Here is a 13,867-nt window from a genome sequence, read left to right on the forward strand (position 1 = left end):
TTTCTCAGAAAACAAGACATATGTTTAATGTTCAAGCAAATGTATCTTGTTTTCAGGATGTTAAGGTATTGGAAAACAAAATAAAATACTGAACAAGATACTTTTTTTTTTTTTGCAGTACATGCAACATTTATTGCAATGACTATGAATTTAAGACTTTCTGCTTGATTTAAGACTTTTTAGGCCCTAATTTGTGGAAGAGTGAATTAAGACTTTTTAAGCCCCACAGAAACCCTGTAAATGTTGTGATTAAAAGAATTGACTTATATCACCTGCCCCAAATACCAGAAAAACACATAGACACACACACACAAAAAAGTTGTATAAAAATTCTCTCAGTGCACACATAATACACTCAAATGCGCTCTAATTAGGTCAGAAAGGTGGATCAGGGGGCACAGTCTTGATGTACATCTCCACAGCATCACTATGTCCAGCCTTTTTGCAACTTTCCTAATTACATTACATCAGTGTGAGAGGGCAGCACCCCTGCATGTCCTCATGAGAGACCCTGCAGTCGCTACCCACCGTCACATATTAATTAACACAATGTGGGTCCCTTGAACTCTGACAGATCAACCTACAGTCATTACTTTCCACCTGCTTAATCAGCTTTCCCATGATAACCTTCAGCTCCTCAGGATCACACACATACAACATGGTCGCTCTCTTCCAACATGATTGTACTCCACTGAAAGAATAAGAGACACTCATAGACAACACCGCCCAAACAGATTTTGATAAATGTCTGGTGGATTCCAGCCGCACAAAACCATTAAAGTGTGAATGACATTTGAAGGACTCGGTGCCCTTTAAAAAGCAGGTGCATCTTCATATGGGGTTCAAAGGTAGAGATGCAATTACAGGGATGCACAGCCTCCAGCTCTATTTGTCATCATGGTAAGTCTGATATTTGAGTACGGCCTGCAAAAGGCTCTCTGCAACTCAAGCCAAGAAGCCCCAGATGCAATAATGTCATCAAAAAGGATTGCTGGAAAAGTTTCCGCTTCCTCACTACTCAGAGGTTCACAGACACCAAGCCATGATTAATGTTAGGCTTTGCCAGGAAAGAGTGCTCTTGGGAGAGCAGGAACTTCAAGCTTCAGCTTTTCCATGAATATGTTTTTGATAGCGGAGTGTCTGAAATTGTCTTAGAAGCTCCTTTTTTAAACATGAAGAGAGAGGTGCTGAAATATGTATCATGCCTCCTCTGGTCACCCCACAGAAGAATATTAATGACTTATCCAAGGGAGGTCTTGGTTATGTGACCAATTCAGATTGTCTATGAATGTCACAGGCAAAATCGTTGGAGGAAGTTCAGTAAGAATGAGTGATGCACCAATTTTGCATAGTGTCTGATTCACTGATGGACTTATTCAAATGAGGTACTGGTAAAACCGCAATAGAAAGTGCACACAAACTGCGCTTTCAATGAGTCTTGTGAATAAGGTACAATATATTGAGCCAAAATTATGGAGGCATGTTTGTGCCAAAAATAAAGACAATTACTTAACTTCACTACACACAGAACAATTTCATCACATGTAGTACCTGGTTAAACTACTTTGTGGATGGTTAATAAATAAGAAATTTTTCTGCATGCAAAAGTAATACTGCTCTTTAATGAAAGTTTTTTTCTTTTCATTTGATGTGTTATAGAAATTAGGTGATCTGTAAACCTTTCAAAATGCTTTGAGACAAAAATACACAACTGTTCAAAAGTTTTGGTAAGTTTTTAAAATGTTTTTGCTTATGTTCACCAAGGGCAAAAATTATAGTACAAAACAGTAATACTGTAAAATATTATTACAATTTAAAATAACTTTTCTGTTTTAATATATTTTTAAAAATTTATTTATTTCAGTGATGACAAATTTTTGAGCAGCCATTAATCCATTACACACCATTCAAAGTCACATCATCCTTCGGAAATCATTCTAATGTGCGGAATTGGTGCTCAAGAAACATTTCTTATTATTATCGATGTTAAAAGCAGTTGTGCTGCCTAAAGTTTTTTCAGAAGTTTTTTTTTTCAGAATTATTTGATGAATAGAAAGATGAAAAGAACAACATGTATTTGAAATATAATCTTTACTGTCACTTTCGATCAATTTAATGCATAATTGCTGAATAAAAGTATTAATTTCTTTCAAACAGCATTGAAAAAGTAAAATTGAATAGAATAATTGCCTGTAAGTTCCATAACTGGACTGTTATTATTATGACTCCAGAAAAGCCTTTTATTGACGCAAAACATTGGGCATACAAATTGTCTGTTTTGACAATGCACTGGCTATTTTGAGTGAAAACCCGCTGATATTTGTGTAAGCAGTGTTTAAGACCACATCCTGTTTAATTCATACCTCTAGGCTGACCTGGCACAAAGCTAGAGTTTGCTTTGTGTCTTGGCTTTGGCCTGTTGTAGAGTCCGTTTCTTGAGGCACAGCCTGTGGGCTCCGAGGGACGGAGCTCAGACTCGCCATTATTGTTTGCAGAGGCTTTTGTGAGTGATGTAAAATAAACACGACCACCCGATGGCCTTCACACATTCATCCTCGAGGGAACAGAAATATTTCCAGCCATTACTATTAAATTATTTCAATTGCTGCATACGGACTGAGCAAGAGATCGGATAAATAATAATTATTTATGAAGTCATTTATATAAATATTTCCCTCACACTATATAATAACACACCATACTGGCATTTTTCTTTTCTTAACATGAAAAGGAAAAATAAAAAAGGTGATGTTAAGTAACTGAAGAAGAGACATAAAATGGTTGATAAAGGAATGTATAGATGTTGCACCAACAACATTGGATATATCAGCAGAAGCCTGCGGGATAAACCTGATATTCTCTGCTCCCAGTCACCTCCACATATCACATTGATTTTTGAAGCCATCGCCACCCTGAACGGGACAGGAAAATGAGAGAGAGGAACTCTGCTTATTTCTGACTGCTAAAACTTGACCAAGGCGCTGGCTCTGAAATAGACAAACCTCCTGTTTTCCTCTGGAAAATGGACACGGTTAAGGAAGGTTCACGGGTCAAGGCTTTGAGCTTTTCAAAGCAGTGTTTTTCATCTTGGAAAAAGGATGGCCTGCAGTGTTTAACTAGACATGGAGCTATAAAACAGAGGACACTGTAACAGACACTATCAGAGTGAGAGCGGCTAAGATAACAGAGATCTCACACAGACATTATTGAAAATAGGCAAAGTCATAGACATAAGATATCCTTGGTCTGATATTACTGTAAATTATGGATGAGCTAAAGATATAATAGCACTGTTCCAATACCAATGCCTCACTGCCTACTGTCTACATAGGCATCCTAGCCACCACTGAACCCTATAAGTGACTGATTAAGAACCTTTTAAACTTGACAAGGACCCCTAAATATGATTATCTCCCCATGATCCCTTTGCTAAAATATAAAGGACTGACATTCAAAAGTTGTTTTTTATTTTAAATAAATGAATACTTTTATTCAGCCTGACTGAATCAAAAGTGACCGTAAACATGTCTTTGTTGTTACAAAATATTTATCTATTTTAAATAAAAGCTGTACTTTTGAACTTTCTATTCATCAAAGAATCCTGAAAAATATGCTTGAGTACCAAATTGAACGATTTCTAAGGATCATGTGACACTGAAGACTGGAGTAATGGCTGCTGAAAATTCAGGAATAAATGACATTTTCAAATATATTGAAATAGAAAACAGTTATGTCAAATTTTTATATTTCACATATCTGTTTTTACTGTATTTTTTGATCAAATAAATGCAGCATATATATATATATATATATAGAGAGAGAGAGAGAGAGAGAGAGAGAGAGAGAAAATACTGATCTCAAAATCATACAGTCACTGTTGGAAAGGGTTCAAATATGCAGAAGATGCTGGAAAACCAAAGAATGTGCAGGAGCTGGAGTATTTTTCTGAAGAACAGCAGGCAGTTGAACTGCTCAGGACCAACAAGGGACTCATGAACAACTATCACAAAATATAAAAACAGTCGTGGATCATCCAGGAAACAACACAGATTATTAAGATTCAAGGGTATGTAAACTTTTGAATGGGGTCATTTTTATAAATTCAGTTATTATTTTATCTTGTGGAGCATATGTAAACATCTGTTATGTGAAATATCTTATTCAGGACAGTACTAAATAAAAAAATAAAATGCAATTTTCATGATCCCTCTTATTTTGTTTCAATTATTAATATGTTGCAAATTCTGCAAGGGGTATGTAAATGCCGCTTGCAGAGCATTATGAGCCTTATGAGCACAACTGTATATATATATTATTGTGTCAAAAGTGTAATTAAATAATAATAAATAAAGTGTGATTATTATAATTACAAAAATATGTATGAACACAATATATAACAACAACAGCAAAAGTAATACTATTTATGATATCATTGTACTAAATTGAAAATGAATTATTGAAACATTATCTGGTAGAAAATTATTATTATTATTAAAATAATGAATCATTTTTATTGAGCTTTTCCCCCCTCTATCCATTCTATCTACACGTGTTTCTGCCCAGAAAAGACTTCACTTCGGAAGCATGCCGATGATGCCTTAAAATGCTGCCTTTGTATGCAGCTCACTGAGCTCTTGGAACAGAGAAAATAACTCTCTTTGTTGAAAAATGCTGTGTGAGACATCTGTTCTTTTTGGCTGAAGAGGAAGGAAGGCAAACAGGAAGAAGTAGTCTAAAAGCAAAGAAGCTGTTAAAGCACGATTTAGAGCAGCTTTTGAGACCCACTGTGAACAAACATCCCTGAAAGATCAATGGATTATTGCATAACATCCATCAAGATCGTTCACTAACTCAGAGCATGAGAGTATACAGGAAATTAACATCGCATCCTCCCTGAGCAATGTAAGATATAGGCAGCCTCACATCTATTCTGCTATCTATGGACAAATACCTCCATCATTTGGAAATGGAGACACTGTTGACACAATACAAGCCTTTCAAACCAATCTGCTAGTGTTACGGGGCTGACAAGACATGAGACGTGCGGATCCATATGCAAGCTTTATTACCAGCAGAGGAGGTCAGTAGTAAGCAGGTGTTAAAAAGTCTTCAGAAAAGAAAAAAACAACAACAAAAAAACTGTGTGATTACATCTGCTATACCGTGAGCACACAGGGATAATACACAAGGTTTTCTATATATTTTTTTAAGCCACTCTTTTTTCTCTGCTATGAAGAAATCTGATGAATATCATCCTCCATTATGCTCTGACACTTACAGTTCAGTAAAGAAAAACTGAAAATCATCAGATGAACTGATTGCATTGACAATCAGACTGCCCAAACAAAACGTTAAAAAAAACATATCTTTATAATAATAATAAAAAACATCTCTCATAAAAGGTGGCATATAAGAACAAACCATGATATTTACATTTAATATTCTTGCTTTCAAGGTTGGTAAACAGTTAAGACGCAAAAACATTTTCTGGCTACTGAGTTAAAATACATATAATGTCAACAACTGACATTTGAGTCTTACCTTAAAAAAAATCACAAAGTACACTACCATTCAGAAGATTTTTTTTTCATGTTTTTGAAAGAAGTCTCTTATGCTCATCAAGGCTTTGTTGATTTAATTGAAAATACAGCAAAAAAATAAATACAATTAAATAAATAAATGCTATTATTGCAATTAAAAATAACTCTTTTTATTTTCTATTGGGATATATATTAAAATGTAATTTATTCCTGTGATGCAAAGCTGAATTTTTAGCAGCCATTACTCCAGTCTTCAGTGTCACATGATCCTTCAGAGATCATTCTAATATGCTGATTTGGTGCTTAAGAAACATTTCTTATTATCATCATCATCATCAATGCTGAAAACAGTTGCTCTGATTAAATTTTTTTTTTCTGGAAACACTGATAGGATTTTCAGGATTCTTTGATGAAAAGAAAGTTCAAAAGAACAGCAGTTATTTGAAATAGAAAGCCTTTCTAACAATGTAAAAGACTTTGCTGTAATCTTTCATCAATTTTATGCATTTTTGCTGAATAAAAGTATTGATTAAAAAAAACACACCTGATTTCAAACTTTTGAAAATACACTTGATAATATTTACAAAGCAGAATTTATGTGCTGATCACCTGAATTCTGTGGAATGTACCTAAATATGATAAAACTTGAGCTGATAGTAATATATTCTTCCTAAAAGATAAAAGCATGGTCAACATAGCCTAATCATTTAATAAAGAACATATGAGATGCAGGGCATGTGTGGTACAAGTCTGCAAAACTCTCCGTCATCCCACTGTGGTAATAAATAGCAAGTAATAAACCCAAATGTCCATTCACCTTAACTTTCTTGGTGGAGCTTAAAGTTCAATATTGAATAGGAATACACTGCAATAATGGAGATCCCCCAAGGGAATCATAGGGCAAACACTATACCTTACTATGATTATAATGTTATATTGTCCCAGTTTATGAGCTTGCTAAATTGCCTTCCGCCTGGATTGAAAAGCCTCTCAAATTACCTCGGTGGGGCAAATATTTAAGACCGAAGCACAGAGTCAACTCAAATTTATAAGCGCTAGAGGGCTTCATAAATTTCAAAGAAAACAGATTCACTTAAACAAGCAGGATCAATATATGATAGAATACTAGAGAGAGATGAGAGGAGAGAGGCAATTGGCAGTTCTTTCAGTCTTCCGAGTTCACATGCCTTGAAGGTATCAGACCTTGGCTGGAGACATGGGAAGAGCCACAGCTGAATGCATATAAGCAGCAAAACAAACTCCACCGAGCATGACAATTTTACATTTTCCCCCCCAAATTATCCCATTAACACAATGGAACATGTCTGTGATCGGCGCGATTCATCAAACTGTCAGGAACATGACTTGTCAGTGTTGTTCTTACAGGCTTACATTTCATGAGTGGAAAATCACTGGCAATTTTCAGTCGCCCTGTCAATTTCGGTAGTAATTGATCACGCAGCAATGCTCCAAATACCTATATGTTTTTCTTAGAGTTTATAACGGCACTAACGATTAAAAGGAAAACAAATGTGTAAAGGAACCCTATTTTAAACCACACCACTGACACGTAACGCTAAAGATTTAACATCCGTTTCCAGACAGTATCATTATAATGATTAACTATTTTACAGCAAACAGCAGCATTTGACTAGCTCTAACTGGGTCCATTAGTACATAAGCGGAAAACAAACAAAAGCAAACATATTTTCCCTCGATTCCTCATACTTAATTAGAAAACATCTCAAAAGTTGGATCATTCTCTTGACAACTGCGCACTTGATTACCATGGCAACAACCTTGCTATATCACCACCTAATTATGACTAATTATCTGTTACTGAGGGAAGTAATCAGCACTTGCCATTGGCTCCCGAGAGATGATGATTAAATGCTGAAAAACACTGAGGAACTTACCAGCACAAGATGTTGATACGATCATGATAATTCTCGATTTAACCAAAAAGTGGGATATTCATATTATTGGCTATTAATGAGAGATTCGATTGTAAGAAAACACTCTGTCAGATATGTTATGAATCATCTTGAATCATTTGGATTTCATGAAGAAGTTCTAATCCCTAACATGGTACCATTCCCTCCCATTACAAATGGATTCGCCACACTGAGTCATTCATGACATGTCAATTAACTTAACGTGATGGCCGTTAATCTTCAGCGCTTAAAGAAAAAGATGATGAAAACTCGTTTCAATGCATTTAAATCAGTAGGCTGAAAATGCACTAAATTGCTGAAATAATAAGTAAAAGTAAGAAGATGGCAATTACGCATGTGTCCCCTCTGGAATTTGACTTAACTACGGCCTATTAGCAAGACTACACTCATTTACCGAGTTATCAGACTCCTCGTCCACATTTCCAAAGCCAATTTGCAGCTCAAGACAAGCAGAATGGACCTTTAACCTGAACAAGAAAGGGATGGAGCCAGAAGGCAAACAAGCTGAGCTGCAAAAGGGAAAAAAAATATTCACACAGTACAGATGAAAGTTTACTGTATGACCCTATTAACCTGTATGATGTCTGGATCAGTCTCCTATCCTACATCATTACGGGAAGGATAGCTTTACGCTCAGCAGAACTTGAGATTTTAACTCCAGTAAAAAAAATACTAATAAATACAAAGACATAATGGTCGGGGGCAGAATAACACTCTAAAATTCTCAGTGTCCTGCAATACTTATTTAATATGAATCCCAAACAAATCACTATTTTTAGTAAATCACAAACATAGAGCACAATCAAACAAAATTATTCTTATTAACGGTTCTTTTTTTTAGTAAATGACAAACATACAACGCAATCACTGTAGTCTGATTCCTGAACAAATGACTCTTATGAGTCAGCTCTTCTTAGAGAATCAAAAACAACCATAGGGTGCAATCGGTGTCATCCAGTTCCCAAACGAATCACTCTTATAAACGGTTTCTTTAGTAAATCAAAAACATTGACCACAAACAGTGTATTCTGATTTCTGAACGAATGACTCTTGTGAACAGTTATTCTTATAGTGAATCAAAAACATGCATCATAAACAGTGTAGTGTGATTCCTGAAACTTATGAGCCATTTTTTTTTGTGAATCCGAAAACATTCAGTGCAACCAGTGATACCTGAACGAATGGCTGTAATGAGTCAGTTCTTCTGAGTGAATCAAACAAATATGTGACCCTGGACCACAAAACCAGTCTTAAAGGGGTCATATGATGCGATTTCAAGTTTTCCTTTCTCTTTGGAGTGTTACAAGCTGATTGTGCATAGATAAGATCCCTGAAGTTGCAAAGACTAAATAAACAAAACCAAAGAGATATTCTTTATCAAAGTTAAGACTCTGCCACGCCCCCCTAAAACGGCTCATTCTAACACGCCCCCACATATCTACCCCACTATGTGGAAATATTTGCATAATCCCGCCGCAAATGTGCACGCAAAGAAAGAAGGCATGGTTTCAGTAACCGCAGTTAGTGTGTTTCTAGGCGAAAGCAAAAGCACTTCATTTGGCCTTCCGAAAGTAGATGCATTTAGGAATCTTTAAGATTACTTACAACAGAACAGCAATGCATTTTATGGACGACCGTTTCGTGAACCTAGGAGAGGAGGTAATTCTGACTTTGCTATGACAATCTGGCGCTTCTGAATCAGCTACTGTTTTGTTATTAGTTTAAGTATTTGCTATTGACTGTTCAAATGCAGAGTTTTGCGCATCACGTGTGTGTGTGTGTGTGAGCACAACAAACATTTATGGTACAAAACAAAACAACCCCTTACCTACCTCCCCACCCTAGGGACTTAAATCATACCACACTAATGGTGCAGCCAACACCGCATGATTACTCAGCCTACATTTTCAAGATATAGGAGAAGAGGAGACCAAATTTTATCAAATTTATCAAATTTATTTACCAACAGGAATCATTATAAATCTGAGACATCTGAAGTTTTGTGGTCCAGGGTCACATATATCCTACAACAAACTGCAGTATAACCTACTTCAGTTTAGTTACTGACTGGTAATTCATGTGACGTGTGTACAGTAGTTAAAGATACATATTCTAATTTTTGTCATATTTTATAACAATAAATAAATAAAATGTTACCACATTTTTTTATTTTATTTTATTTAATTTTATGTCTCTTCTACAGTTATAAGGGCAAATACTGGATTGTGATTATTCTGCCTCTAAAAACAAGCAGTTATTTAAAAAAAAAACCTGTGTAAACATACCTTTTGCAAGAATTAATAAAAAAAAATGTATTTGTTATGAAAGCATCTTGTTATTTGTCAAAAGAACTGCACTTCCCAATATTTATTCCTTAAAAGAACTGTTAATAGAATCATTAAGGAACCAGAATTACTGGCTGTCTTACAACTGGCAGGAGATAATGATCAGGTGTTGTAGAATTTGACGCTATAAGGATTAGCAATTCATTGCAGCATTCTGTAGCCGGGGAGGTGGCTAGTAGTAGAGGGCGTGGCCATGCAGGTGGGATTCTCATAAACCTTATCAGCCATTTATGAAGGCAGATTGATCATGAATGCTCTCAATTCAGCATCTATACCCCAGAACTAAAGTATTCAAGAAGCATGACTAAGGCAATCATTTATTAATTTGTCAAGGTAATACTCCTTCAGCTAACGATTCTCTGCAGATGGAGGGGGAAAAAAGTCAAAGCTCTTAAAACTAGACTCTATTTGCATTCTAATACCCCATGTCAGATTAACAAGAAAACCCCTGCCATGCAACCACACGTATAAACCTGCCTAATGTTCTATCGACAAATATATTAGGTTTCAAAGATGGCGTTTTAAAGGATTTGAGAGGCTTTCATAGAAAATGAAGAACATGTGCATGTGTTTCATTGATATTTGATTAAAAAAAAGAAATCAAATAATTCCAAGAGGGGGAAAAATCATATAATCAGACAACAAATGGATAAAATTCAGTTAACCTGATTTATTATAGAGCTATGGTTTACTCTGTGGTACAGAAGAACAAGTCACACCCCATATACTTCCATTGATAAAGTCTACAATTGATCCAGTAAATCCAATAACATGCTGAAGTCTGAAACTGGATCGAAATTTCAGATCCTGAAGACCTATTAGCTTGGGTCAGACCACAACATTAATCTCATAGCCGTCACTGAGGACTTACTATGCATGGAACTCCATCAAGTTATTACTTGATTCTTCCATGCTGGAGTTCAATGTGGAGTCAATTTGCTTTTCTTAAAAGAGGTAAAGGATTCCATAGAGGTGGAGCCCAATTAGCCTTGAGGTTAACAATGCAAGAGTAACTACCCTTTCTCCTAATGGCCTATTAGCACAGGAGTTTGGCGAGTGTGTCCAGAATGTCTATAGGTGTCTTTGGGCTAATGGTCTCCTTCAGACTGACAAAGACACTTCTAACGTCAACAAAAAAAGGACAATTTCATTAAGATGAAGACTAGCCTCTTTAATATCTCAATTGATTGCAGTGTAAACAGCGGTACAATTTAAATATAAATGTATTTCTCAGTCAGTTCTTCCAAGACTATATGATCCGGACTGTAATCCACATGCATTCCAATATACTTCAAGAAAGATGCAGAGACAAAATTTACTGTATGCATAACTAAAATTTACTGTTTACAGTACTTTATTAATTGACAGCAAAATCGACCAACCGATTTGCAGTGTTGGTATTTTTCCGATTCTTTTTTTAAACGTGTTACAAAATACTTCTATGGAAGCCCGTTTCTGCCATTGAATAAAAATAAAAAGGTAATTGAGTTTACATCTCACAATTCTGACTTTTTTTCTCAGAATTGCGTAATACAAACTCGCATTTCTGACCATTTTTCTCAGAATTGTGAGATATAAACTCACAATTGCGAGTTATAAAGTCAGAATTGCGAGATATAAACTCGCAATTGTAAGAAATAAAGTCAGAATTGCGAAATAAAAGTTTAAATTCTGACTTTTTTCTCCCAATTTTCCCGAATTTATATCTTGCAAATCTGATTCTTTTTTTTTTTTTCCCCAATTCTGACTTTTTTCTTAGAATTGTGAGATACAAACTCAAAATTGCAAGTTATAAAGTCCAATTCTGAGGGGGAAAAAAGACTGATATGTTCTGAGAAAAAAAGTCACAATTTATATCTCACAATTCAGACTTTATTTCTCAGAATTGCGACTTTATTTCTCAGAATTACGAGTTTATAAACTGACTGTATAACTCGCAATTGCAAGTTTATATCTCAGTTCTGAGAAAAAAGTCAGAATTGCGAGATGTAAACTCGCAATTGCGCAAAAAAAGTCAGAATTGTGAGATGAAAAGTCGCAATAACCTTTTTTATTTTTTATTCAGAGGCAGAAATGGGCTTCCATAGATTTCTATCTCAAATGCTGTTCTTTTGAACTTTTTATTCATCAAAGAATCTTAAAAACATTTATCACAGTTAACACAAAAATATTAAGCAGCACAGTTGTTTTCAACATTGCTAATAATAATAAAAAAAGCTTATTGAGCACAAAATCATTATATTAGAGTGATATCTGAAGGATCGTCTGACACTGAAGACTAAAGTAATGGCTGCTGAAGATCTATCTATCTATCTCTGTCTGTATATATAATAAATAAATGAGATTTTTACTTCCAGAACCCCAATGTTTTGCTCTACACACATTTCTGTCTTGTGCAAAATTCACAGGTGGATGCTATTGCCACAAAAAAAAGAGATGTTTATTTTCATAATCGTTAATCAAAATATAATAACTTTATCCTCCTCTGAAACAGCTCTTTCTTGTTTAACTAAAAAAAACTTACTGAATTAAAATACTGGTTTTAAGCTATAAAAGAGAAACCTGAGCATTAAAGTTTAACTCTGGGACATGATGCAACTTTACCATATTGCTAAAACTGGTGCTGATTGATCATACAGTATTTAAACGTATAACATTGAACATTAAGTAAATTATCAAGTAGGTGCTGCTATGCTAGAAAAACAACACATTTTTAAAAAAAGAGGCTGATGAAACCTTATGAGATCTCCATGTAACAGTCATCGAGTCTGTGTGGGGGAAGAATGTCAGCTCACCTGATGCAATGTCCACGCGCATGTTTTTCTGCTGAGTGACGTTAATGTGCGCTGTGACTTTTCCATCGTTTAGAGCCAATTCCAGCATTCCATCTGCCAAGGAGCTGAACAGGAGCAGGCCGCTGGGGTTCCAGGTACGGAACTGGAATCCCACAGACACCATATTGTGGTCCCTCCTCCCCGGCAGCTGCAGAAAGCTGGTGCTGTTGAAGAAGACGGGGAAGGTGTGTGTGTCCACGCAGGAGAACGTCAGGTTGCGCTGAAAATGAGGCAGGAAACACTTTACGTTTCCTAGACCTACTGAGATGGTTAAATAATTGTTTATGAGTCAAACAATTTCACGGCTGAACTTAGACCAGCTAACACCAGCTAAGACATTTTGCAAAACAGTCTCTGTACAGCATCAAATTTGATGTAACACACTGCATATTGTGTTTCTCAGATGCAACATCTTTAATAAACGTATAAAGCTGTGAAATAAAGTGACTAGAAAATAAATCTGCATCTGAAATGGTTGAGGACCTTTCATGTGGAACATGGGCTTAAATAAAGATCTCTCAAAGTGCTGCTACAGCATGTTCCCTACCATGCCGTCGATTTCGGAACCTTAAGCTGGAAAAGGGGCCGCATGGAAGCAACGACGAGAGGTTTTATTCATAACTCTCTAGCTCTACATCCTTCTAAATGGTAATTTCGAGGCACCGAATGCACTTCAGACTTATTTCAAAAATAGTGAACTCAATCAGTCTCATCACAATGAAATAGAAAAGTGCACTCAGCCTTCCTCAGCGCTTCATAACAGAACCTCCGCCCATGTGATGTGTTTTATCAACCTTGAACATAATCCTTCAGACATGAATAATAATTCAGAGCCTGTCTATGGTGGACACATGTCAAATTTGGAAAGGAGGAGAATTGTGCTATTTTCTCACTATTAAAGAGATAGTTCAGCAAAGAAATGAAAATTCTGACAATCATTTGCTCATCTGGTTCCAAGCCTGTATGACTTTCTTTCTTCTGTGGAACACAAAAGAAGATATTTATAAGATAAGAAGGTTTTTGTACAATGAAAGTCAGTGTTGTTTTGGACCTCAATGACTTTCAATGACTTTTAAATATCTTCTTTTGTCCAAAAGAAATAAAGTCATGCAGACTTTGAACGACATGAGGGTGAGTAAATGATAGAATATTCATTTTAGATTTCATTTTGTGCAGTACAAGCTTGATTGGTT

At 35.7% G+C, this 13,867-nt stretch overlaps 1 protein-coding gene across 1 annotated transcript in view; it reads right to left on the bottom strand.

Annotated features, from left to right (window-relative positions):
• cntnap2a (contactin associated protein 2a) overlaps nt 1-13,867 on the bottom strand; it is a 408,589-nt gene that overhangs the window by 193,618 nt on the left and 201,104 nt on the right. The window contains exon 8 of the mRNA XM_016537023.1: nt 12,636-12,894. Within this exon, the coding sequence (XP_016392509.1) occupies nt 12,636-12,894 (259 nt within the window). The remainder of the gene's footprint in view (nt 1-12,635; nt 12,895-13,867) is intronic.

Source organism: Sinocyclocheilus rhinocerous, unplaced genomic scaffold, assembly GCF_001515625.1.
Source record: "Sinocyclocheilus rhinocerous isolate Xijiao unplaced genomic scaffold, SAMN03320098_v1.1 scaffold65, whole genome shotgun sequence".
Lineage (NCBI taxonomy): Eukaryota > Metazoa > Chordata > Actinopteri > Cypriniformes > Cyprinidae > Sinocyclocheilus > Sinocyclocheilus rhinocerous.